Here is a 24501-nt window from a genome sequence, read left to right as displayed (position 1 = left end):
AGGACTCTTCTCCCTCTCCCCACCCAGGATGCCCCGCGGTCCTTGGGTGTGACGTCACGAGGGAGGGCGGCCCCCCATTTGATGAAGTTAACCGTGTTGTATAAAAGAGCGCCAGCGACAGAGGCCGGTTAGTTTATCTCAGACTCGGCCTGGGTTTGCTGAGTCTAAGAAGGGACCGTGGTGGTCCTTTTGAGGTGACCATAGCCGCCGAGGAGCATAAGTGACTGCGCATTGAGGCGGCCACAGTGGCTAAGAAGGTTGCCATCGCGACGCGGCCGCTGGAGGGTTTCGCTTCCGGGTTAAGCGGCCGCAGAAGCGTAGACGGAGTAGCTGCAGCGCCTCTTCCGGTTACCTTTTCCCAGTGCCGGAGGCGCCTGGGGTCGGGGTCTTCGCTCAGGCACAGAGACCCGACAGCGAGCGGCGGCTTGCCCGGGATCGAGGGACGCGCACGCCAGAGGAGACGAAAGGAACCCGGGTCGGACCAGATCGGAACCACTGACCATTGCCCATGGCGGCCCTAGTGAGTGTGGATTTGGCGGGGTTCCGGGGTCCCGACGGCGACCTCGGCAACTCCTCACTCACCGTCTGGTTCCTCTTTCCGCAGGGCCCTAGCAGCCAGAATGTCACTGAATACGTCGTTCGAGTTCCCAAGTAAGTGTCCAGCCCCATCTCCCCCTCCTCTCCACCCTCCAGAAATGAAAACCTTCACGGTCGTCTTAGCCAGGCGTTTCTGGCCCTGTCTGTGATTCTCCCTCCAGACTGGGAGAGACTTGGAGGGCAGGGCTGGGATTAAGCTGAGGCTTCCCTGGAGACAACACTGCTTTTTTAAACGAATGAATGAATGAGTGCATTAATAACACGGCGATCCAGCCCCCTGGCCTAACCTTCGATCCCATGATGCTCAGGCCAGCTGTAAAGAACATATTCCTCGTCCTGTTTCAAAATGGTCGGGCTATCTTTCCTTTCTAGGCTTTTGTACATCCTGTTCCCTCTGCCATGAGTGCCTCCCCTCAACCCCTAAACTGTGACTCTGCTGTGTGAATTCTTGTTGATTCTGCAAAGCTCAGCTCCAGTATCTTCCTCCTCCAGGAAGCCCTCCGTGCCTGTCCTCCCTCCTCCCCAAGGCTGAGTTCACAATAATCTCCACATCTTGGGTTCCCTCAAATCTTTGTCCCTCCATCTGCTCTTCTTCTGCCTGGGGTCAAGAGGGGATGGGTCTAGCTTCTCTGGCAGACTGGGAATCCTTGGAGTCTTCTGTATCCAGTGTTGCCAGGCAAAACAGGCTGAATGAATCAAATCGGGGTGGGTTTGTTGAGTGATTGAATTGAATAAATGATTCAATTGAATGGAATGATTGAATTGAATTGATGGTTCAATTGGATTGAGCGATTGAATTAATGATCCAGTTGGATGGCTGATTGAATTAATGGTTCAATCGCATTAATTCATTAAATTAATGATTGAACTGCTGTATTGGATTGACACCACCTCTTTCTAATCCACTCCAGGAATACAACCAAAAAATATAATATCATGGCTTTTAATGCAGCCGATAAAGTCAACTTTGCTACGTGGAATCAGGTAAGTCCCTGGGTCCTGGGGGTTGGGAGCTGGGGTGGTGGGAGAACATGACCCTGACCTTGGTGATTGTAATAGTTGCTTAACTGTCATAGTAACTAAGTCTTAATTTTCTCACTTTTCTCAAAATGAAGAAAAGATAGATGACAAAGGATTGGGTGCAGTAGTTCACACCCCTGATCTCAGCACTTTAGGAGGCCGAGGCAGGAAGCTTGCTTAAGGCTAGGAGTTCAAAACCAGCCTGGGCAAAGTAATAGCAAGACCCCAACTCTACAAAAAAATTAAAAAATTAGCTGGGGCTGGTAGTGTGGGTCTGTAGGCCTACATAGGAGGCTGAGGTAGGATGATCGCTGGAGCCCAGGGGTTCAAGGCTGCAGTGAGCTATGATTGCATCACTGCACTCCAGCCTGGATAATAGAGCAAGACCCTGTCTCAAAAAAAAAAAAAAAAAAATCGGGGTGCCGTGGCTCAAGCCTGTAATCCCAGCACTTTGGGAGGTCGAGGCGGGTGGATCACGAGGTCAGGAGATCGAGACCATCTTGGCTAACACGGTGAAACCCCGTCTTTACTAAAAAAATACAAAAAAGTAGCCGGGCGAGGTGGCAGGCGCCTGTAGTCCCAGCTACTTGGGAGGCTGAGGCAGGAGAATGGCGTGAACCTGGGAGGCGGAGCTTGCAGTGAGCTGAGATCCGGCCACTGCACTCCAGCCTGGGGGACAGAGCGAGACTCCATCTCAAAAAAAAAAAAAAAAAAAAAAGAATGGCAAAGGCCCAGGTCAAGCTCCTGGGTGTCCCTGTAAGTTAGGTTTGGTAGGCCCACCGGAGGCCTCTCCTTAAAGGAGAACATTCAGAAGTTGTGCCCACCGATGGGCATTTTTGGCCAGGGTTTATCTGGGCAAGGGAGGGGACTGGGCTGGGGGCTTTCCCAGAGCCCCTGCCATCAGAGGCTCTAGAAAGGACTTTGGGAGCCATTAAAGTGTTTTCAACTGGGAGGTTGTAGTGTGATCTGGCTGTTGTGGGGAGACAGACTGTGGGTTTGAGGGCAGTTAAAGGGAGACGGGGTAGAAGCAACTGGTCTGGTCTAGGTGAGTCCTGGTGGGCATTGGGGGCAGTGGAGGTTATGAGATGTGGCTGATTCTAGAGTGTTTTGGAAATGGTATATATGGACCTTAAATCAAGAGCTTAAGGGTAATTTGGATCATATTAGCCACATAGGTCACGATAAATGGTAACATCTGTAGAGATTTTGGTGCCTTAATGTCAGTAAATGTTGCACAATGAGATTCTTTTTATTTATTTTATTTATTTATTTTTTGTGATGGAGTCTCTTGTTGTCCAGGCTGGAGTGCAATGGCACGACCTGGGCTCGCTGCAATCTCCACCTCCCAGGTTCAAGCCATTCTTCTGCCTCAGCCTCCCAAGTACAGGTGCCTGCCACCACGCCCAGCTAATGTTTGTCTTTTTATGAAGTTTCGCCATGTTGGTCAGGCTGGTCTTGATCTCCTGACCTCAAGTAATCCACCTGCCTCAGCCTCCCACCGTGCCCGGCCTTTTTATTTTTTAAAAATAGATATAGAGTCTCACTATGTTGCCCAGGCTGGTCTTTTCTTTTTCTTTTTTTTGAGACGGAGTCTCGCTCTGTCGCCCAGACTGGGGTGTAGTGGCCGGATTTCGGCTCACTGCAAGCTCCGCCTCCCGGGTTTACACCATTCTCCTGCCTCAGCCTCCTGAGTAGCTGGGACTACAGGCACCCGCCACCTTGTCCGGCTAGTTTTTTTGTATTTTTTTAGTAGAGACGGAGTTTCACCGTGTTAGCCAGGATGGTCTCGATCTCCTGACCTTGTGATCCGCCTGTCTCAGCTTCCCGAAGTGCTGGGATTACAGGCTTGAGCCACCGCGCCCGGCCTTTTTTTTTTTTTTTTTTTTTTTTTGAGACAAAGTTTCACTCTTGTTGCCCAGGCTGGAGTGCAGTTGCGTGATCTCGGCTCACTGCAAGCTCCGCCTCCCGGGTTCCCGCCATTCTCCCGCCTCAGCCTCTGAGTAGCTGGGACTACAGGCGCCCGCCACCTCGCCCGGCTAGTTTTTTGTATTTTTAGTAGAGACGGGGTTTCACCGGGTTAGCCAGGATGGTCTCGATCTCCTGACCTTGTGATCTGCCCGCCTCGGCCTCCCAAAGTGCTGGGATTACAGGCTTGAGCCACCGCGCCCGGCCGGTCTTAAACTCTTGAGCTCAAGCGATCCTTCTGCCTTGGCCTCCCAAAGTTCTGGGATTACAGGCGTGAGCTACCACACAATGAGTTTCGATACGCGTGCATTCTGGAGATGCGTAGCCATTCTAGTTACTTATAAAGTTTTGGAAAAGAAGCCCGGAACCAGGTGCCTGCCGTACAGAATGGGGAAGTCTTCATTACTTCTACATTCCTCAGATAAGGAATGTTGCCTTCGAGGGCCTGCTCGATGGCCACCAGGTGCTCTTTTTCTCTTTAATTTTAATTTGGAAGTAATTTCAAGCTTTTAAGTTGCAAAAATAGAACACAAGGCTCGCTCAAATTCCCCTTACCCAGATTTATCAAAGGCTACCATTCTCCTCCCTTGTTGCCAAGTGGTAAGTTGGTTTTGAGCGTCTAGAGCTTGGCCTAGGTAGGGTGAGGAAGGGCATTCCTAGAGCGGGGCACCGCCCAAGCAAAGCCAGGGACCCTGAGAGGCTTTGCTTCCTGCTCCCCTAGGCTCGGCTGGAGCGGGACTTGAGCAACAAGAAAATCTACCAAGAGGAGGAGATGCCCGAATCGGGCGCAGGCAGTGAGTTCAACCGCAAGCTTCGGGAGGAGGCTCGGAGGAAGAAATATGGCATCGTCCTCAAGGAGTTCCGGCCCGAGGACCAGCCCTGGCTGCTCCGGGTCAACGGCAAATCTGGCAGGAAGTAAGTGGTGGGGCGGTGGCGGTGCCGGCTTAGCGACCAGTCCACATCCCCCCTCCACTTACAAACTTTGTGGGGTACCCTCTCTGAACCTCAGATTCCCACTGCTGCGATGGAGGTGCTGGCACTTCCATCCCTGTAGGGTTTTATTTTTTATTTATTTATGTTATCTTATTTTACTTATTTATTTATTTATTTATTTATTTATTTATTTTTTTTTTGAGACGGAGTCTCGCTCTGTCGCCCAGGCTGGAGTGCAGTGGCGCGATCTCGGCTCACTGCAAGCTCCGCCTCCCAGGTTCACGCCATTCTCCTGCCTCAGCCTCCTGAGTAGCTGGGACTACAGGCACCCGCCACCGCGCCCGGCTAATTTTTTGTATTTTTAGTAGAGACGGGGTTTCACCGTGGTCTCGATCTCCTGACCTTGTGATCCGCCCGCCTCGGCCTCCCAAAGTGCTGGGATTACAGGCGTGAGCCACCGCGCCCAGCCTTATTTATTTTTTTGAGATGGAGTCTTGCTCTGTCGCCTAGGCTGGGGTGCAGTGGCACGATCCTGGCTCACTGCAGCCTCCACCTCCCGGTTTCAAGCGATTCTGTTGCCTTAGCCTCCTGAGTAGCTGGGATTACAGGTGCCCACCACCACCAGGCCTGGCTAATTTTTGTATTTTTAGTAGAGATGGGGTTTCACCATATTGGTCAGGCTGGTCTCGAACTCCTGACCTCGTGATCCTCCTGCCTCTGCCTCCCAAAGTGCTGGGATTACAGACGTGAGCCACCCCACCCAGCCTACTTTATTTATTTATTTATTTATTTATTTATTTATTTTGAGATGGAGTCTCACTCTGTCACCCAGGCTGGAGTGCAGTGGCTCGATCTTGGCTCACTGCAAGCTCCGCCTCCCAGGTTCATGCCATTCTCCTGCCTCAACCTCCCGAGTAGCTGGGACTACAGGCGCCTGCCAACACGCCCGACTAATTTTTTTGTATTTTCGGTAGAGATGGGATTTCACCGTGTCAGCCAGGATGGTCTCGATCTCCTGAGCTTGTGATCTGCCCGCCTCGGCCTCCCAAAGTGCTGGGATTACAGGCGTGAGCCACCATGCCCGGCCACCCAGCCTACTTATTTATTTTGAGACAGGGTCTCACTCTGTCACCCAGGCTGGAGCGCAGTGGTGTGATCGTAGCTCACTGCAGGCCCCAACTCCTGGGCTCAAGAGATCTTCCCACCTCAGCCTCCTGAGTAGCTGGGACTACAGGCGTGCCCCACCATGCCTGGCTCATTTTTGTATTTTTGGTAGAGATGGGGTCTTGCTGCATTGCTCAGGCTGGTCTTGAACTTCTGGGGTCAAGCGATCCTCCTAACTTGGCCTCCTAAAGTGCTGAGATTACAGGCGTGAGCCACCGCCCAGGCCCTGGGGTTGTATTTTTGAAGATAGTTCACTGAGTTGGTGCTTGTGCCTGGCTCTGAGGCAGCTCTGAGTACACAATGCAGGAAGCTTGGGTGGCCAGCGCTGGGGGCTCATGACACTTGAGATGACCTCTTAGAGGGGGCAGACTGAGGCCAGAACGGGAGGGGTCCAGGTTAGGTTGATCAAGGGTGCTCCAGGCACAGCAGTTGGGTGATAGTGAGAGACACAGGCAGCTCACACAGGGCAGTAGGTGCCAGGATGTGCTGGACCCAGTGGAGCCTTGGAAAGCTGTAGGCAGGGAAGGGGCGCTCACCCAGATTGCCTGGACCTTTAGGGTAGAAGAGAATGAAGTGGAGGCCTTAGGGGGCTGGGCAGTTGTTTAGGCTTGAGGGAATGGTGGCCTGGGCCAGGTGTCCACTTCAGATTTGGCCATGCCATGGCTGGGCATGGTGGCTCACACCTGTAATCCCAGCCCTTTGGGAGGCCGAGGCGGGCAGATTACTTGAGATCAGGAGTTCAAAACTAGCCAACATGGTGAAACCCCGTCTCTACTAAAACTGCAAAAATTAGCTGGGCGTGGTGGCGGACACCTGTAATCCCAGCTACTCGGGAGGCTGAGGCACGAGAATCGCTTGAAGCCGGGAGGCGAATGTTGCAGTGAGCTGAGATTGTGCCACTGCACTCCAGCCCGGGTGACAGAGCGAGACTCCATCTCAAAAAAAAATATCTGGCCATGCCTTCCCACCCCATCCTCTCATTTGGCTCCTCATTTTCCTGGGTATGGCCCACAAGTAGCAGAGCTGGAGGCAAATGTAGACGGTCTGACTGCAGGGTTGGGCTCTTCTGAGATAATCTCACACGGTCTTTCCAGAAATGATCCCGATGCGCACGTGCCCAGCCCTTTGCAGTGTAGGTGTGCCGGCGCTGTTCCCCAGATGTGAGAATTGACGAGGCCCAGCTGGTTGAAGGCCTCATGGGCATTCCTTGGTCTTCCTCTTATGGCAAGTGCCATAAAGGAGGCAGGCCTGGGGGACACAGGCAGGTCTGGGCTGGTCCCTGTGGGCCAGGCCATGATCGTGGCTCCCTGCAGGTTCAAGGGCATCAAGAAGGGAGGTGTGACAGAGAACACGTCCTACTACATCTTCACCCAGTGCCCCGACGGGGCCTTCGAGGCCTTCCCCGTGCACAACTGGTACAATTTCACGCCACTGGCCCGGCACCGCACGCTCACTGCCGAGGAGGCCGAGGAGGAGTGGGAGAGGCGAGTGGACTGTGTGGCTGCTGGGGACAGAAGTGAGGGAAATGGGGTGCCTTGCTGTGGGTATATCACCAGGCCCTGTGCTGGGAGCTGGGGACTCAGGGGTAACCAGGGCAGACCCCACTCAGCCATCTCGGAGCTGTCAGTTCAGGGGGAAACAGATAGGAGGGGGTGACCTGGAGCTCAAATTGGCAGAGCAGAATGGGATCTAACTGTCCCCTTGGCTTCCACAGGCCGCAGGTCACACAGCCTGATCCACTGCAGGGCAACAGCTCCAGGCAGGGCATCCTGGGAGGGTTTCTCTAGCAGTGTCATTGGCCTCAGAGGTGAGGCGGGTACAGTTAAGGGCTGTGGAGAGAGACAGTGCATGAGGCCAGTGCAGAGTGACTGTGGGCAGGGGGACGAGGCTGGGGGCCCAGAGCACTTGGTCTTGGATGTTACGGCTTTGGATGAGACCTTAGGGCCACCACTGCCCTAGGGTGCTTGCAGATGGTGGGGAGGGCACTTTGGATGCATCTGCAAAATGGCATTTGCACAGGTCACAGATGAGCAGATGCTCAAAGAGTTGATGGCTCACAAAGGGTTAAAAAAACACCTTTTTCTCTCTTTGCTTTAGTGGGTTTTTTTTTGTTTTGTTTTGTTTTTTTTGAGACTGAGTTTCATTCTTGTTGCCCAGGCTGGAGTGCAGTGGTGCAACCTCAGCTTATTGCAACCTCTGCCTCCCGGGTTCATGCCATTCTCCTGCCTCAGCCTCCCGAGTAGCTGGGATTATAGTTGGCCACCACCACGCCCAACTAATTTTGTAATTTTTTTTTTTTTTTTTTTGAGACGGAGTCTCGCTCTGTCACCCAGGCTGGAGTGCAGTAGCGCGATCTCAGCTCACTGCAAGCTCCACCTGCCGGGTTCAGCAAGCTCCACCTCCCAGGTTCACACCATTCTCCTGCCTCAGCCTCCCGTGTAGCTGGGACTACAGGCACCCGCCACCACACCTGGCTAATTTTTTGTATTTTTAGTAGAGACGGGGTTTCACCGTGTTAGCCAGGATGGTCTCCATCTCCTGACCTTGTGATCTGCCCACCTCGGCCTCCCAAAGTGCTGGGATTACAGGCGTGAGTCAGCGCGCCCAGCCTAACTTTGTATTTTTTTGTAGAGACAGGGTTTCCCCATGTTGGCCAGGTGGTCTCAAACTCCTGACCTGAGGTGATCTGCCCGCCTCGGCCTCCCGAAGTACTGGGATTACATCCATGAGCCAGTACTGGGATTACATCCATGAGGCACCACGCCCGGCCTGCTTTAGTTTTTAGTCATTTTCTTTGGTTTTAAAATTTCTGGAGTCGTAGGTTGGCTTAGCTCCAAAAGCAACCCCATAAATGGCACGCAGTCAGAGCATCCTCCTCTCCAGGTAATGAGCCTCTGAGCCTGTGGGGCAGTTTCTGTGCCCCTGGACCCTGGAACAGCATCCCCCAGTCTTCCTGCCTGCTCCACGTTGGTTGAGTTCCTGGGGCTCCATTGTAAAATCCATCGATCAGTCTTTGCTGGGAGGGCAGGTTCCCTTTTGCTGCATTTTCCTTAGAATCTGCTTTGAAAGTTTTAGGGAGAAGAATTTGGCATTTTATAGAATTGTGTAAAACCTGGATGTTAACCAAAGGAGAAATGCCATCTCTTTTTTGAGATGGAGTCTCACTCTGTTGCCCAGGCTGGAGTGCAGTGGCGCCATCTCAGTTCATGGCAAGCTCCGCTTCCCAGGTTCACGCCATTCTCCTGCTTCAGCCTCCCGAGTAGCTGGGACTACAGGCACGCACCACTACGCCCGGCTAATTTTTTTGCATTTTTACTAGAGATGGGGTTTCATTGTGTAAGCCAGGATGGTCTCGATCTCCTGACCTTGTGATCTGCCTCAGCCTCCCAAAGTGCTGGGATTACAGGCGTGAGCCACCGTGTCCGGCCTTTTTTTTATTTTTATTTTTTTGAGACAGAGTCTCACTCTGTCACCCAGGCTGGAGTGCAGTTGTGCCATCTCAGCTCCCTGGCTCACTGCAACCTCCACCTCCCGGGTTTAAGCAATTCTCCTGCCTTAGCCTCGCGAGTAGCTGGGACTACAAACGTGCGCCTCCACACCCGGTTAATTTTTGTACTTTTAGTACAGAAGGGGTTTCACCGTGTTGCCCAGGCTGGTCTCGAACTCCTGGCCTCAAGTGATCTGCCCGCCTTGGCCTCCCAATATGCTGGGATTACAGGTGTGAGTCACGGTGCCCGGCCAGAATGCCATCTCTTGATCAGATGTTAAATCTACTTAGCTAAGAACTGTTCAGGCTGGGTACGTGGAGAGCGGATCACAAGGCCAGGAGTTCAAGACCATCCTGGCCAAGAGACCAGCCTGGCCAATTTGGTGAAACCCCATCTCTACTAAAAATACAGAAATTAGCCGGGCATGGTGGCGGGCACCTGTAATCTCAGCTACTGGGGAGGCTGAGGCAGGAGAATGACTTGAACCCGGGAGGCAGAGGTTGCAGTGAGCCGAGATCACACCACTGCACTCCAGCATGGGTGACAGATCAAGACTCCGACTCAAAAAAAAAAACAAGAAAAAAATTAAAAATGGTGATGGGGTCTTGCTATGTTGCTCAGGCTGGTCTCAAACTCCTGGGTTCAAGCGAGTATCCAGCCTCGGCCTCCCCTCCCAAAGTGCTGGGATGACAGGCTTAAGCCACTGCATCCAACTGTCACTTTTTTGGTGCACCGCTCAGTGGGGTAAAGCCGCTCACAGTGTTATGCAGCAGTTTCATTATCTTTCACACCAGCCTGGGCTTTGCCCGTGTTACATGTATTCCTAACACTTCTCATTACATGCAGTCTTTTTTGTTTGTTTGTTTTTTGGAGACAGAGTCTTACTCTGTCACCCAGGCTGGAGTGCAGTGGTACAATCTTAGCTCACTGCAACCTCCACCTCCCAGCTTCAAGCAATTCTCCTGCCTCAGCCTCCCAAGTAGCCGGGACTACAGGCACCCACCACCACGCCCGGCTTATTTTTGTAGTTTTCGTAGGGGCGAGGTTTCACCATGTTGTTCAGGCTGGTCTCAAACTCCTGACCTCAGGTGATCCACCTGCCTCGGCCTCCCAAATTTCTGCGATTATAGGCATGAGCCACTGCACCAAGCCCGGCCTGCAGTCCTGTTTTTTGAAGCTTCCATGAGCAATGAGACAACGTTACATTGTTCCAGTGGAAACAGTAGGTTTTGTCATTAAAGAAAAAGACATCTATAAATTAAGATAACAAGAGATCTGGCCAGGTGCAGTGGCTCACACCTATAATCCCAGCACTTTGGGAGGCCGAGGCAGGTGGATCACCTGAGGTCAGGAGTTTGAGACCAGCCTGAACAACATGGTGAAACCTCGTCCTTATGAAAACTACAAAAATTAGCTGGGCGTGGTGGTGTGTGCCTGTAGTCCCGGCTACTCAGGAGGCTGAGGCAGGAGAATGGTGTGAACCTGGGAGGCGGAGGTTGCAGTGAGCCAAGATTGCACCATTGCACTCCAGCCTGGGCGACAGAGCGAGAGTCTGTCTCAAAAAAAAAAAAAAAAAAAAATAGCAAGAAACCAGTGTGACTGCATTGGGGCCAGACTCTGAGTCCAAGGGAGGTGCTGAGACTCCAGCAGCACGTGGGGACCCTGTCTTTGAGGGACTCGGGGCGGAAAGGGAAGGTAGGAAGGGCCGGTTCTATCCGTGTGGTTTCAGGGAGTCCTGGGCCACAGCCCAAGTCCCCGGGGTCCACATCACATTGAAGGCTGTGTGGGTGGTGCCCGAGGGCTCGCCCCCTGCAAGCGCAGGGGCAGGGTGGTGCCAGGCCCAGCATGAGCCACCCTGTGCCTGGCCCCCAGGAGGAACAAGGTGCTGAACCACTTCAGCATCATGCAGCAGCGGCGGCTCAAGGATCAGGACCAGGATGAGGACGAGGAGGAGAAGGAGAAACGCGGCCGCAGGAAGGCAAGCGAGCTACGCATCCACGACCTGGAGGATGACCTGGAGATGTCGTCTGATGCCAGTGACGCCAGCGGTGAGGAGGGTGAGCACGGGGGCCCGGGCATTAGGCTACAGAGGTACCTGCTCAGGCGGTGCCAGTGAAGGCACAGTCTACCGTCGCTCACAGTGGCCCTAGAATTCGAGGCACCTGGGGCCAGGTGCGGTGGCTCACGCCTGTCGTCCAGCACTTTGAGAGGCTGAGGCAGGCAGATCACCTGAGATCAGGAGTTCGAGACCAGCCTGGCCAACACAGTGAGACCCTGTCTCTACTGAAAACACAAAAATCAGCTGGGCATGGTGGTGCATGCCTCTAGTTCCAGCTACTCGGGAGGCTGATGCAGGAGAATCGCTTGAACTTGGGAGATGGAGGTTGTAGTGAGCCGAGATCACGCCACTGCACTCCAGGCTGGGCGACAGAGAGGGACTCCGTCTCAGAAAAAAAAGAATGAGAGTCAGGCGAGGCTGCCTGGAGGAGCAGTGATGTCAGTCAAGAGGCAAAGCCAGAGCCCGGGAGAACTGAGCTGTGGCCCTTCTTTCTTTTTTTTTCTTGAGACAGGATCTCTCTCTCTCACCAGGGCTGGAGTGCAGTGGTACAATCACAGCTCACTGCAGCCTTGACCTCCCAGGGTCAAGCAATCCTCCCACCTCAGCCTCCTGAGTAGCTACAGGACTACAGGCATGCACCACCATGCCCGGCTAATTTTTGTTTTTTTCTTTTGGAGACAGAGTCTTGCCCTGTTGCCCAGGCTGGAACTCAGTGGTGCGATCTCAGCTCACTGCAACCTCTGCCTCCCAGGTTCAAGTGATTCTCCTGCCTCAGCCTCCCAAGTAGCTGGGATTACAGGCATGCGCCACCACGCCTGGCTAATTTTTGTGTTTTTAGCAGAGACGGGGTTTCACCATGTTGGCCAGGCTGGTCTTAAACTCCCGAGCTCAGGTAATCTGCCTGTCTTGGCCTCCCAAAGTGCTGCGATTACAGGTGTGAGCCACAGCACCTGGCCTAATTTTTGTATTTTTTGTAGATACTGGGGTCTCACTCACTATGTTGCCTAGGATGGTCTGAAAACTCCTGGGCTCAAGCCATCCTCCCGCCTCAGCCTGCCAAAGTGCTGGGATGACAGGCATGAGCCACCGCGCCTGGCCTGGCTGAGGTCTTTACGGGGGTTCCTATGAGAAACTGCAACTCTGGGTTGGCCAGTTTCAATAATTCCTGTGCGCTCTGGGCTGTAGGGGCTGTCCCTGGTTATCAGGTGTCTCGCCTGGGGTGGTCTGGGAGTGGGGAGTGGTCTGTGAGCGTTAGAGAACGTGGGTTGGGGTGTGGGGTCTGGACCAGGAGTTTGTTTAGGAGAGCTGAGCTCCTGGGCTGGCCTTGGTGGGGCAGTCTCCCCAGTCAGTGAGGCCCCCAGGATGTCAAAACTGCACAAAATACCCACTGCCTCCCCCTCCTTTTCCTTCCTTTCCTCCCTTCCCAGGCGGCAGAGCCCCCAAGGCCAAGAAGAAGGTGCCGCTGGCCAAGGGTGGCAGGAAGAAGAAGAAGAAGAAGGGCTCTGACGACGAGGCCTTCGAGGACAGCGATGATGGGGACTTCGAGGGCCAGGAGGTGGACTACATGTCGGATGGCTCCAGGTGAGGCCGACGCGAGGCGGCTGCGAGACCCCATGCGGCCTTGCGGGCGCGCACTCACCCTCTGCCGTCCCTGTCTCACAGCAGCTCCCAGGACGAGCCTGAGAGCAAGGCCAAGCCGCCCCAGCAGGAGGAGGGGCCCAAGGGTAGGCGGCGGCTGGGCGGGCCCCGGGGAGATGCGGGGGGAGATGCGGGCAGTGCGTCTCTGCTCTTGCTCATACCCTGTCCCCCCAGGTGTTGATGAGCAGAGTGACAGTAGCGAGGAGAGTGAGGAGGAGAAGCCACCCGAGGAGGACAAGGAGGAGGAGGAGGAGAAGAAGGCGCCCACCCCGCAGGAGAAGAAGCGCAGGAAAGGTGCGGCCGGTGTGGCCCATGTTGGAGGCTCGGGTTAGGGCCTGGTGCTCTGCTGCCTCCTCCCCTCTCCCCTGCAGGCCTCCCTCATCTGCAGTGGAGGTACCGGTGGATGCCGGGTCCCAGGGTTGCTCTGGCCCTGACCCCTTTCCTGTGCCCCGCAGACAGCAGCGAGGAGTCGGACAGCTCAGAGGAGAGCGACATTGACAGCGAGGCCTCCTCGGCCCTCTTCATGGCGGTAAGGCCCAGCCCGGTGACAGGGGAGGCCTGGGCGTCTGTTTCCAGACTCACACCCCTCACCCCACCCTGACCTCCGCAGAAGAAGAAGACGCCACCCAAGAGAGAGCGGAAGCTGTCGGGAGGGAGCTCGAGGGGCAACAGCCGCCCAGGCACGCCCAGCGCAGAGGGCGGCAGCACCTCCTCCACCCTGCGAGCGGCTGCCAGCAAGCTCGAGCAAGGTGAGCGCCTGTGGCCTCCCCACTCCCACAGCCACGGCCTCCCGACCTCTGTTGGGGCTTAAGACAGAGAGGAGATGGAGATGGGGGTGGAGGCCTGTCTGTCCCCAATCCCCCTGAACCCTCATCCTGGCACTGCCCAGCCCGGGGTCCTGCTCAGGGGTTCGGCCTCCTGCCCCCAAGACTCAGCCCTGACCCCACTCCCACAGGGAAGCGGGTGAGCGAGATGCCTGCAGCCAAGCGGTTGCGGCTGGACGCGGGGCCCCAGAGCCTGTCCGGGAAGTCGACCCCCCAGCCGCCATCGGGCAAGTCAACACCCAGTAGCGGGTAAGCTGATGAGGACGGCAGGGGGCAGGGCAAGGGCTACCGGGGACAAGCTCACTGATGCCACCTTCCCCGCCCTCCCATCCTCAGCGACGTGCAGGTGACTGAGGATGCCGTGCGCCGCTACCTGACACGGAAGCCCATGACCACTAAGGACCTGCTGAAAAAGTTCCAGACCAAGAAGACAGGGCTGAGCAGCGAGCAGACGGTGAACGTGCTGGCCCAGATCCTCAAGCGCCTCAACCCCGAGCGCAAGATGGTCAACGACAAAATGCACTTCTCCCTCAAGGAGTGAGGCGCCGTCCGGCACACGGCCCTGCCCCCGAACTCAGCCTCTCACTGCCCCTTCGCCATCCTAGAGTGAGGCGCTGTCCGGCACACAGCCCTGCCCCCAGAACTCAGGCTCTCACTGCCCCTTCACTATCCTGCTCCCTGACTCCCAGGGCCCCATAGTTAGCAATTCTGGAAAGGTTAAGCCATCTCCTCCTCTGGCCCCTCCTGGAATCTTCAGATGCCTGTTAGACCTTCTTACTGTCCTCCTTCTCCTGGCTCAGCCTCCCTCACACTGACCAAGGGCCCGTGCTCCCCACTTCCACAGTTCTCCCTTCCACTCCCCTAGTTCTCTCTATAGCCGTGACTTGTCCACCGCACAGCCCAGGAAGTCTTCAGTTTGGGCTGGGTGTGATGATACGCGCCTGCAGTCCCCGCTACCTGGGATTCTTAGCCCAGTTCAAGGCTGCAGTGAACTTTGATGGTGCCACTGCACTCCAGCCCGGGTGACAGAACGAGATCCTGGCACACACACACACGAAAAAGTAGCCAGACATAGTGGCAGGCACCTGTGGTCCCAGCTACTCTGTAGGCTGAAGCACGAGAATCACTTGAACCTGGGAGGTGGAGGTTGCTGTGAGCCGAGACCACGCCACTGCACTCCAACCTGGATAACAGAGTGAGACTCTGTCTCAGTAAATAAAAAAATAAATTGCTGAGATTTGTTTCCTTTTTAGATCTGCTATTCTGCTGGGGATAAATGTCTTGTTCCTTATGTTTTGGTCCCAACTTTCATGGTTTTATTTTTATTTTTTAGTTTTTGAGACAGGGTCTTGCTCTGTTGCCCAGGCTGGACTGCAGTGTCCACTGTCTCAGCTCCCTGCACCCTCCACCTCCCGGGCTTAAGCCATCCTCCCCGCTTAGCCTTTCAAGTAGTGCACACCACCACGCCCAGCTAAGTTTTTAATTTTTTGTAGAGGTGAGGTCTCACTGTATTGCCCTGGCCAGCCTTGAACTCATGGCTCAGCCAGGCATGTACGATTATGCCTGGCTAATGTGTTTTTGTTTTGTTTTGTTTGAGACAGAGTTTCACTCTTGTTGCTCAGGCTGGAGTACAGTGGTGCAATCTCGGCTTACCACAACCTCCAGTTCCCTGGCTCATGCAATTCTGCCTCAGCCTCCGGAGTAGCTGGGATTACAGGCACCCGCCACCACGCCCGGCTAATTTTTGTATTTTTAGTAGAGATGGTGTTTCACCATGCTGGCCAGGCTGGTCTCGAACTCCTGACCGCAGGTGATCTGCCTGCCTTGGCCTCCCAACGTATTGGTACTACAGGCGTGAGCCACCGCACCCAGCCACGCCCGGCTGATGTTTTTATTTTACGCATCCTGACTTTGTAGTCTGATAAACCTAGAAGCTGAAGTTCCCAGGCAGCCTTCTGTTTCTTGTGACTACCCTTGGTGATAGATTTTCTTGTGACTTGGGATCGGATGCTCATGGCCAGCTGGGGGCTCTGTGGGAATCCGGGGTGGCCTACTTTGCAGGCAGTCCTTCCAGATGGTTCCGCCTTGGTTTTCGCTAGCTACCCAGCTCATTTTGTGTGTGGTTCTCGGCTTGCAGACTTTGTCCCTAGGTGGCCACCAAAGCCAACCCCCCTCCCCCCCAATTGTGGGTCCCTATGTTTCAGGTTCCCAGTGATGTTTTGGGGGGCTTCCTTCCCTTCTTACAAGCTTGGTCGTGCATATATTTGATCTGGCATTGCCAGGCGTTCTGTAAGGTAGGGCTTTTCCAGTTCCTGGTCAGTAATGTAGCTGGAAATGGAATTTGGCTGCAGCCACTACTTTTGAACCCATCTTCCGGGCGATCCCTTCCGTCTTCCTGGTGGTTGGAAACTTGCAGGTGGAAGTCTTCCCCACCCAGTTCTGCACCCTTGGCTGCCGAGCAGGAATGCCTGAGATGTCCGGCTAATTCCTCGGAATGTCCCAGTTCAGGCCAACCTCCCCCCATCCCCCGCTTCTCCCACCAGGCCTTCTTGGGCAGCAGAGGCAGCTCTAGAGGGAGCTGCTGCCTCAGCAGTTTCACCCCAGCCATCCCCACTTCATGGACCTTCATCTAAGGAGGCTGGGTGGTGTGGCCCCGTGGTTAGGAGCAGGGGCTTTGCATTCAGGTAGGACCTGCCTGGGTTCAAATGCCAGGTCCGTTGCTTAATTCTGGGTAACTTCAGGCTTCTTTTTTTTTTTTTTTTGAGATGGAGTCTCACTCTGTCGCCCAGGTTGGAGTGCAGTGGCCTAATCTCGGCTCACTGCAGCCTCCGCCTCCTGGGTTCAAGCAGTTCTCCTACCTCAGCCTCCTGAGTAGCTGGGATGACAGGCACGCCCCACCATGTCCAGCTCATTTTGTTTTTTGGGTTTATTTCTGAGATGGAGTTTCACTCTGTTGCCCAGGCTGGAGTGCAGTGGTGCAATCTTGGCTCACTGCAACCTCTGCCTTCTGGGTTCCAAGTGATTCTCCTGCCTTCTGGGTTCCAAGTGATTCTCCTGCCTCAGCCTCCTGAGTAGCTGGGACTACGCCCAGCTAATTTTTTAATAGAGATGGGGTTTTGCCACGTTGACCAGGCTGGTCTTGAACTGCTGACCTCGGGTGATCTGCTCACCTTGGCCTCCCAAAGTGCTGGGATTACAGGCGTGAACTACTGCGCCCGGCCTAATTTTTGTATTTTCATTAGAGATGGGGATTCACCATGTTGGCCTGGCTGGTCTCGAACTCCCGACCTCAAATGATCCTCCCACCTCAACCTCCCAAAGTGCTGGGATTACAGGTGTGAGCCACTGGGCCCGGCCAGGCTTCTTTGAGACAGAGTCTCACTCTGTTGAACAGGCTTGAGTGCAATGGCACAATCTCAACTCACTGCAACCTCCACCTCTCAGGTTCAAGCAATTCTCCTGCCTCTGCCTCCCAAGTAGCTGGAATTACAGGCGCCCACCACCATGCCCGGCTAATTTTTGTATTTTTAGTAGAGATGGTTTCACCATGTTGGTCAAGCTGGTCTCAAACTCCCAATCTCAGATGATTCATCCGCCTCAGCCTCCCGAGGAGTGAGCCACCATGCCAAGCCCAGGCTTTTCTTTCCATCTGAAAATTATCTCAATAAGCACTTCAGGAAGAAAAACCACATCATCATCATCGACGCAATCCCCCGTGGATGGAGTTGCGGTCACTTCCAGTCTTTCCTAATATGAAGAAGGCATCAGACGTCCCTGTGCCAGCTGTTTCACTGGCCTGTGTGGGAGGAACCCCACAAACAGGGCTCCTGGGGCAGAGGGTGTAATTTACAATTCCCCAGTAGCAGCTGTTCATCCAAAGAGCTGCTAGCATTTTACACCCCCACCAACAGCACGGGGGCGCGCCTGGGTCACACACGGGCTGTGTGTGAGGGTTTTCTGATTTTCACCAATCTTGTGGGTGATTAGGGTCAAGTACCCCTTCGGACAATCACAAGCTGTTTGCTTGTTTTTGCATTCAAAGCTACGGGTACTGCGTTACACTCTATAAGTACCCATTTATTTCCTCACCAAGCTGAGTAGGACGGGTCCTGAGGAGCTCCCCTGTACTGGGAAGGGGACTGGGCTCACACAGGGCTGGGTATGGAAGCCTGGAGAGCCCTTATCCTCACTGGCTGCATCATGCTAGACATTACCATGACCTGGACGGCCTCCATCACCCCAGGGGCTCTGACACGATCAGATCCCAGGATGGGGCTGCAGTTATGGGGGTCTTAGGTTGGCCTTCCCGAGACAGGCGTCCCTGTCCCCTTATGTCCCCACCCTTGGCTGTCCCCAGGCCTCTCCCTTTTCCTGTTTTGATGCTGGCTCAGCCAGGCCCGGAGACAGGGGCATGATGTCCTAATCCTCCAGGCGGGAGCCACCACGGAGAGTTCCCGTGGCCTCGGTCCCCTGCCAACCCGGTCCCCTGCCAACCCACCTTTCCCAGCACTCACATACGCCCCACCTGGCACATCATACATGTGGGGGCTCCTGAGCCCCAGCACCCTGACTTAGTGGGGAGGGACCCCAATGGGGTCCCACGAAGCCCCCCGACTTCTGCTCCAGGCAGCAGGTCGGGGGAACACCAGTTGCCTGCCCTGGCCACCAGCACAGCACTCGTAAATCAGGGGGTGTCTGGGGCGTAGGAAATGGGTGTGTGGAATGTCGGGGTGGGGTAGGCTGGGGGTGAGCCCTTAACTCTTAGAAGGGTGGGGTGTGGGGCAGGAGATGGCTGGATCCCAGGGTGCGGGAGATGGGCTGGTGCAGATGTGGGGCCTCCTGGCTGCAGGGGCCGGCAGTGAAGAGGTTAGCTCCCAGCCCAGGCAGGGCATAAATTCGGGGCACAGCTCCCACCCTCAGGACCTGCCCATCACAATGGCTGTGGGGAAGGTCCTGCTGGGCTCTCTGCTGCTTCTGTCCCTGCAGCTGGGACAGGGCTGGGGCCCTGATGCCCGTGGGGCTCCGGTGGCCGATGGAGAGTTCTCGTCTGAGCAGGTGGCAAAGGCTGGAGGGACCTGGCTGGGTAAGAACCCCCAGGGACCCTCTGTGACTTCCCAACTTCCCCCAGCCCTGACCCTGCTCACTGTCAGCACCCTTCTCTCCCACAGGCACCCACCGCCCCCTCGCCCGCCTGCGCCGAGCCCCGTCCGGTCCATGCCAGCTGTGGAGCCTGACCCTATCGGTGGCAGAGCTGGGCCTGGGCTACGCCTCAGAGGAGAAGGTCATCTTCCGCTACTGCGCCGGCAGCTGCCCCCATGGTGCCCGCACCCAGCACGGCCTGGCACTGGCCCGGCTGCAGGGCCAGGGGCGAGCCCACGGCGGGCCCTGCTGCTGGCCCACTCGCTACACCGACGTGGCCTTTCTTGACGACCGCCACCGCTGGCAGCGGCTGCCCCAGCTCTCGGCGGCTGCCTGCGGCTGTGGCGGCTGAGAGTGCCCGGCCTGGCAGCCAGGAGCTGCAGTGCTGGGGGAGCTCGGCTGACTTATTTATTGGAGACCTGGATGCACAGACAACAAGGAGGGGAGTGGGCTGGGGTGACCAGCAATGAATGCAATAAAGGACACCACTCTCCCGGCCTTGTGACCTTGACCGTGTGTCCAGCCAGCCACACCTGGAGCTCCCTGTGGGCCAGTGCAGTCCTGGGTTCCCCTGCAGATCCCGGCCCCAGCAAGCAGCCACTGCAATATTCCAGTGAGGCTGTCCATTCCCCAGCTTTATTCACAAATCCAGTGTCTGTAGAAAGCTGGCGGTCAGCAGGCTGGGGGCGGCTGTCCAGACTCCCCTGGCCCCATGCCCTCAGGGAGGGAGCGGCAGATCACGGAGATGCGCCGGCCCCGGGGAATCCGGCGCTCCCCAAAGAAGGACTCTTCGTCCCGAAGGATCTCATGGGAGAAGTCATAACGGGCTGAGCCCCTGCAGGAGGAAACAGGCTGTGACTGGGTGCAAGGAGGGCAGCCCCTGCTCCAGGCAGACCTGGATTCCAGCCCCCTGCTGCCTCCCACACAGGCCCTGGGGTAAGGGCTTCTTTGGGGAGGGCTGGAATGAGGGAAGGTACCCAGGGCACTGGGGGGGTGGATGGCACAATCAGCTGCCTGGCTGGAGGTACCTAAGGATGTAGAGGGAGCCCGGCTCCAGCAAGAGTTCCAGCCACTCCCCCGGGTCCTGGGTGTGCACCAGCCGCATAACGCTGGGAGACAGGAGAGACAGGCCGGCGATGGTGGCCCCGCAGAACTGCAAAAGGGGCGTGGGGATGGGTCAGGCTATGGTCTGGCCTGCCTACCCCCTGGCTGGGAGTGCCAAGGCGTAGGCCTCTGCCCACCTTGATGCTGTCCACATGGGGCTTGATGTAGCCGCGGGCTTCCAGGTCCAGCACGTGCACGGAGGAGAGAAGGGTCTGGCCGGGGCCAAAGGCGGCCGCCTGCACGCGCTGCAGGATGGCCCGGCTGGCTTCTGACCAGCGCGACTTCTCTGTCTCTCGGAAGCCGTGGATGGCCTGCACAGAGAGCTTGGTCAAGCTTGGCAGCTCCCAGAGGGAACAAGGAAATGGAGGCATGGAGGGGCAGAAAACAGGGCAAGGGGCTGGTTTCCCTAATGTGACTCTCGACCCTGCCCTCAACTCAAACTCCCCTAGCCCCCCAACCATGGCCCTACCAAGGTGTGACCTCAGCCCTTAGTACTCACCCTGAGGCTACAATTTCAGGTCCCCAATGCTGGCCCGGCAGCAATATTCAATTGGCTGAGTCTCCCTACAACTTGACCCCACCCAAGTGTCGTGTCTCTGTCTCTCGTCATCTGGTTCCACATCCGTTTCTGATCCTAACCTTGGTCCCAGATCGCAAAAGTGCTCTCCCTGACCCCAATGTCCTCATCCCCCAGGTCCCACCCCTCCTACAGCCTGAGTTTCAGCCCAGCTCCCACCATAGCCCGGCTCCCAAATCCCTGCTCTAGCTACCGACCCCAACAAGGCCCTGCCCCATCCCAGCATGTGTGTCTCCACTATCTCCGCTCACAGCCTGGTTCTGCCGTCTCTAAACGACTTTCCCGGCCCCCAGCCCCAGCACGGCCCCAACCCATCTATGCTCTTGACTCCTCGGACCCCGCCCCAAGCTTGGTCCCGCCCCATCCATGCGCACGACGACCTGACCACGCCCCAATCCCAACTGCCACGCTCTACCGCCCTGTAACTGCTGCCAGCGTATAATCGCACCCCAATCCCACTCCCGACTCCCTGGCCCCACCCCCACCTAGCCACGCCCCCACGCTCGACTGAGCTGTAACCGCCCCCCAGCGTGACCACGCCCCATCCCAGCACAGGTCCCCACTGTCCTCGCCCCCAGCGGGGCCACGCCCCGTCCGTACGCTAGACTCCTGTCCCCGCCCCCAGAGTGGCCCCGCCCCATCCCTGCGCCCGACTCCCTGCCCCGCCCCACCCAGCACCGTAGCCCCGCCCCAACGCTAGACTGCACTGTAACCGCCCCCAGTGTAACCCTGGCCCATCCCGGCGCTCGTATCCTCTGTCCCCGCTCCAAATCCCCGCTCTAGGTACCGCCCCCAGCGTGTTCTCGCCCCATCCGGTGCTCCACGTCCCCAGGCCGCGCCCACGACGAGTCCCCGCCCCTCGCCCCCCGCGCTGCCAGTCTCACCGCGTCCCAGTGATCGTATTCGTAGCGGCGGCGGCGCAGCTCGGGCTCCAGTTCTCGGTTCAGCGTCTCCTCCTCGGCCGTGCTCAGGAAGCCAGGCCGCACCACGGCCGCGTCCCGCAGGCGGCTCAGCACGGAAGGGCCCGAGCCTCGCACCCAGCTGGGCCCTGGCAGCGTCCGCAGCGCCAGCAGCCCAGTCGCGGCCATAGCCCCGGAGCGGGGTCATGGGAGAGGCCAGGGTTGGGGAACGCCTCCGCCAAAAGTCATTGGCTGTAGCTGCGCCAGACGCCTCCAGCGATTGACCTCCTTCGGAGTCCCGCCTCTCCCTCATGTCTATTGGTTGCTGCTAGACTCGCCTTCACAAGCTATTGGCTTCCTTCCAGAACCCGCCTCCTCTCTTGAGCTTATTGGGCGCCACCTCCGGCCTGGCTTACACCATTGGCTGAGTCAGAAGTCCGTCTGCAGCTTAGCACCGCCTTTTTAATGATGAAAGAGAAAACGTACAACCCAGGTGTTGCTTGACCAAGACCTCACAAGCGGATATGGGCAGTATCTGGTCTGAAGTCCGGAGGTCACGGGGACTGGGGCCAAGGCCACAGTTATAGAGTCGACTAGGGCTAGAGGTTAAGGGCAGAGTACAGTGAGGCCGAGATAAGGGTCCGGGGTTAGGGGACTGACGTCAAGGCCACGATTAGGTGTGTGGTGGGGCCAGCTATTCAGAGTTAGGGCTTATGGTCAAAGGTCAAAGCAAGGCTTCTTCATTCATTTCCCTGTCTCCGTATTACTTTGCTTTAGGTTTGAAAATGGCATTATGGTTGTCTTTTTTATTCCTTGGCCGGGCGTGGTGGCTCATGCCTGTAATCCCAGCACTTTGGGAGGCCGAGGTGGGTGGATCACCTGAGGTCAGGAGTTCGAGACCAGCCTGGCCAACATGGTGAAAACCCGTCTCTATTAAAAATACAAAAAATGAGCCGAGCGTGGTGGCGCGCGCGCCTGTAATCCCAACTACTCAGGAGGCTGAGGCAGGAGAATTGCTTGAACCCAGGAGGCGGAGGTTGCAGTGAACCAAGATCCAACCACTGCACTCCAGCCTGGGTGACACAGCAAAACAATGTATCAAAAAAAAAGGGAAAAAAAGTCCTCGTATTTTACAAATGCAAACTGAAAAAAAAAATTTACAGATGAAAAGATCTCTGGGATTTGCTTCCACATAAATCCAGGCTGTGGAGGCAGGGATGGGGTCGGGTAGGGAAGAATCACATTTGACCGTGAATTAATTGTGGAACTGGTGTGATAAGTACGTGGGGTCTCATTACTCTGTTTTCTCTACTTTTGTTTATTTTTATTTATTTATTTTATTTATTTATTTTTTTTTGAGACGGAGTCTCGCTCTGTTGCCCAGGCTGGAGTGCTGTGGCCGGATCTCAGCTCACTGCAAGCTCCGCCTCCCGGGTTCCCGCCATTCTCCTGCCTCAGCCTCCCAAGTAGCTGGGACTACAGGCGCCCGCCACCTCGCCCGGCTAGTTTTTTGTATTTTTTTAGTAGAGACGGGGTTTCACCGTGTTCGCCAGGATGGTCTCCATCTCCTGACCTCGTGATCCGCCCGTCTCGGCCTCCCAAAGTGCTGGGATTACAGGCTTGAGCCACCGCGCCCGGCCTTTTATTTATTTTTGAGACAGTCTCACTCTGTTGCCCAGGCTGGAGCACAGTGGCACGATCTTGGGCCCTGGAGATTTGCAACCTCTGCCTCCTGGGTTTAAGTGATTCTCATGCCTCAGCCTCCCAAATAGCTGGGATTACAGGCACCAAACCACCATGCCCAGCTTTTTTTGTTTTGTTTTTCAGACCGAATTTCCCTCTTTCCACCCAGGCTGGAGTGCAATGGTGCGGTCTTAGCTCACTGCAACCTCAGCCTTCCAGGTTCAAGCTATTCGCCTGCCTTAGCCTCCCATGTAGCTGAGATTATGGGCAGCTGCCACCACGCCTGGCTAATTTTTGTATTTTTAGTAAAGATGGGGTTTCACCACATTGGCCAGGCTGGCCTCAAACTCCTGACCTCAGGTGATCTGCCTGCCTTGGCCTCCCAAAGTGCTGGGATTACAGGAGTGAGCCACCATGCCCGGCCTATATTTTTTTATTATTTTTTTACAGAATAATAATAAAATGTTTTATTATTTTCTCCCTCTATTGCCCAGGCTGGAGTGCAAGGGCAGGATCGTAGCTCACTGCAGCCTCGAACACTTGGGTTCAGGTAGATCCTCTTCCCTCAGCCTCTCAAAGCTCAGGGTACTTTTCTATGTATTTTTAATGTCCATAATGCAAAGTGCAACACTGTAACTGCTAAGCATAGCCCGCCCCCCTCCCGAATGCTTGAATTTTGAAAACTATTGACCCCATTTCTCCCTCTGGCTACATCCGTCCCCCAACTCCCTGCTCCGCTTAGTGTAGTAATCATTACACTATCGAGGAGATAGTGTAATTCCTCGAAAGACTTGTCTATGTCTGATATTTCCTCCTATTCTTTCTGGATCCACTCCAGCCTGGCTTTTGGCTCCCACAGTACCAGAAATGCCCTGATTTAAGGCCACCAGTGACATCCACAGCACCGAATCCAATAGCCATCTCTCAGTCTGACTGGTAATTAACCTACATGCTAATGCTGCCTACATTTTTATTTCAACCTCTTGACCCTGATGTCGAGGGACATAACAAACACCAGGTATAATATATCCAAAATCAAGTCCCGATCCCTCCCCAAGCCTGTTCCTTTCCCTACACTTCCCATCTCAGGTGACAGGTCTCCATCTTCCTGCTTTGGGCCATCAGCTCGGAGTTTCTGGAAACTGCTCTCTGTCACATCCCACCTAGCTAGAATCTGACTTTGTCTCACCCCTCGGCCAGGCCTGCCATCAGCTTTCATCTGGATTACTCCAGCTCTCCTAACTGCTCTCCAGTTTCCGTCCAGGGTGCACTCCTCAGGAGTCACAGTCATCCTTATTTTCCTTCCTCTTCTAAAAACTCGCCATGGTTCACCTCCCTCCTTTTAGATGTCAGGCCTTTTATGATCTAGTCTCCTCAATCACCTCCACTTTTTTTTTTTTTTTTTTGGACA

General features: G+C 55.5%; 4 protein-coding genes across 7 annotated transcripts in view; 3 read left to right on the top strand and 1 right to left on the bottom strand.

Moving 5' to 3' along the window:
• The first annotated feature begins 69 nt into the window (after positions 1-69).
• LOC105484718 (general transcription factor IIF subunit 1) lies at positions 70-14923 on the top strand. 3 transcript variants are annotated; one of them, XM_011746603.2, is made up of 13 exons: positions 70-520; positions 605-651; positions 1509-1581; positions 4304-4497; positions 6993-7163; positions 11040-11215; positions 12654-12807; positions 12889-12950; positions 13039-13158; positions 13320-13393; positions 13475-13613; positions 13820-13937; positions 14025-14923. In XM_011746603.2, the coding sequence occupies exons 1-13, from the start codon at positions 509-511 to the stop codon at positions 14227-14229; spliced, it is 1545 nt and encodes a 514-aa protein (XP_011744905.1). In that variant the 5' UTR covers positions 70-508; the 3' UTR covers positions 14230-14923. The 3 variants fall into 3 exon arrangements, with proteins under 3 accessions (XP_011744905.1, XP_011744897.1, XP_011744891.1); XM_011746595.2 differs by having other exon boundaries at positions 11040-11224; positions 12892-12950; XM_011746589.2 differs by having other exon boundaries at positions 71-520; positions 11040-11224.
• A 3531-nt stretch (positions 14924-18454) lies between these two features.
• On the top strand, positions 18455-19325 carry LOC105484731 (persephin). Its single transcript, XM_011746616.3, has 2 exons — positions 18455-18771; positions 18857-19325. The coding sequence occupies exons 1-2, from the start codon at positions 18477-18479 to the stop codon at positions 19177-19179; spliced, it is 618 nt and encodes a 205-aa protein (XP_011744918.2). The 5' UTR covers positions 18455-18476; the 3' UTR covers positions 19180-19325.
• A 116-nt stretch (positions 19326-19441) lies between these two features.
• On the bottom strand, positions 19442-21698 carry LOC105484734 (alkB homolog 7). The gene is made up of 4 exons (XM_011746629.2): positions 21393-21698; positions 20069-20242; positions 19856-19980; positions 19442-19662 (listed from the first exon to the last, which is right to left on the bottom strand). The coding sequence occupies exons 1-4, from the start codon at positions 21594-21596 to the stop codon at positions 19500-19502; spliced, it is 666 nt and encodes a 221-aa protein (XP_011744931.1). The 5' UTR covers positions 21597-21698; the 3' UTR covers positions 19442-19499.
• Positions 21699-21844: 146 nt separating this feature from the next.
• LOC105487079 (alkaline ceramidase 1) overlaps positions 21845-24501 on the top strand; it is a 60942-nt gene continuing 58285 nt past the window's right edge. The window contains exons 1-2 of one of the 2 annotated variants that reach the window (XM_071087946.1): positions 21845-22084; positions 23929-24026. The gene's annotated coding sequence lies outside the window, so the exon portion shown is untranslated. The remainder of the gene's footprint in view (positions 22085-23928; positions 24027-24501) is intronic. The other variant, XM_071087947.1, reaches the window with a different exon arrangement.

This window comes from Macaca nemestrina, chromosome 20 (genome assembly GCF_043159975.1).
Source record: "Macaca nemestrina isolate mMacNem1 chromosome 20, mMacNem.hap1, whole genome shotgun sequence".
NCBI classification, from domain to species: Eukaryota; Metazoa; Chordata; class Mammalia; order Primates; family Cercopithecidae; genus Macaca; species Macaca nemestrina.
This window is presented reverse-complemented; position numbering and strand designations above follow the sequence as displayed.

Excerpts from the sequence above, each read along its gene's own strand:
- LOC105484718 (XM_011746589.2), top strand. Across the intron at positions 11,225-12,653 it reads TGACGCCAGCGGTGAGGAGG|GCGGCAGAGCCCCCAAGGCC; the intron begins GTGAGCACGGGG and ends CTCCCTTCCCAG. Across the intron at positions 12,808-12,888 it reads TACATGTCGGATGGCTCCAG|CAGCTCCCAGGACGAGCCTG; the intron begins GTGAGGCCGACG and ends CCTGTCTCACAG.
- LOC105484731 (XM_011746616.3), top strand. The coding sequence starts at position 18,477 with ATGGCTGGATCCCAGGGTGCGGGAGATGGGCTGGTGCAGATGTGGGGC. Across the intron at positions 18,772-18,856 it reads GGCTGGAGGGACCTGGCTGG|GCACCCACCGCCCCCTCGCC; the intron begins GTAAGAACCCCC and ends TCTCTCCCACAG.
- LOC105484734 (XM_011746629.2), bottom strand. The coding sequence starts at position 21,596 with ATGGCCGCGACTGGGCTGCTGGCGCTGCGGACGCTGCCAGGGCCCAGC. Across the intron at positions 20,243-21,392 it reads AATACGATCACTGGGACGCG|GCCATCCACGGCTTCCGAGA; the intron begins GTGAGACTGGCA and ends CTCTCTGTGCAG. Across the intron at positions 19,663-19,855 it reads GGCTCCCTCTACATCCTTAG|GGGCTCAGCCCGTTATGACT; the intron begins GTACCTCCAGCC and ends TTCCTCCTGCAG.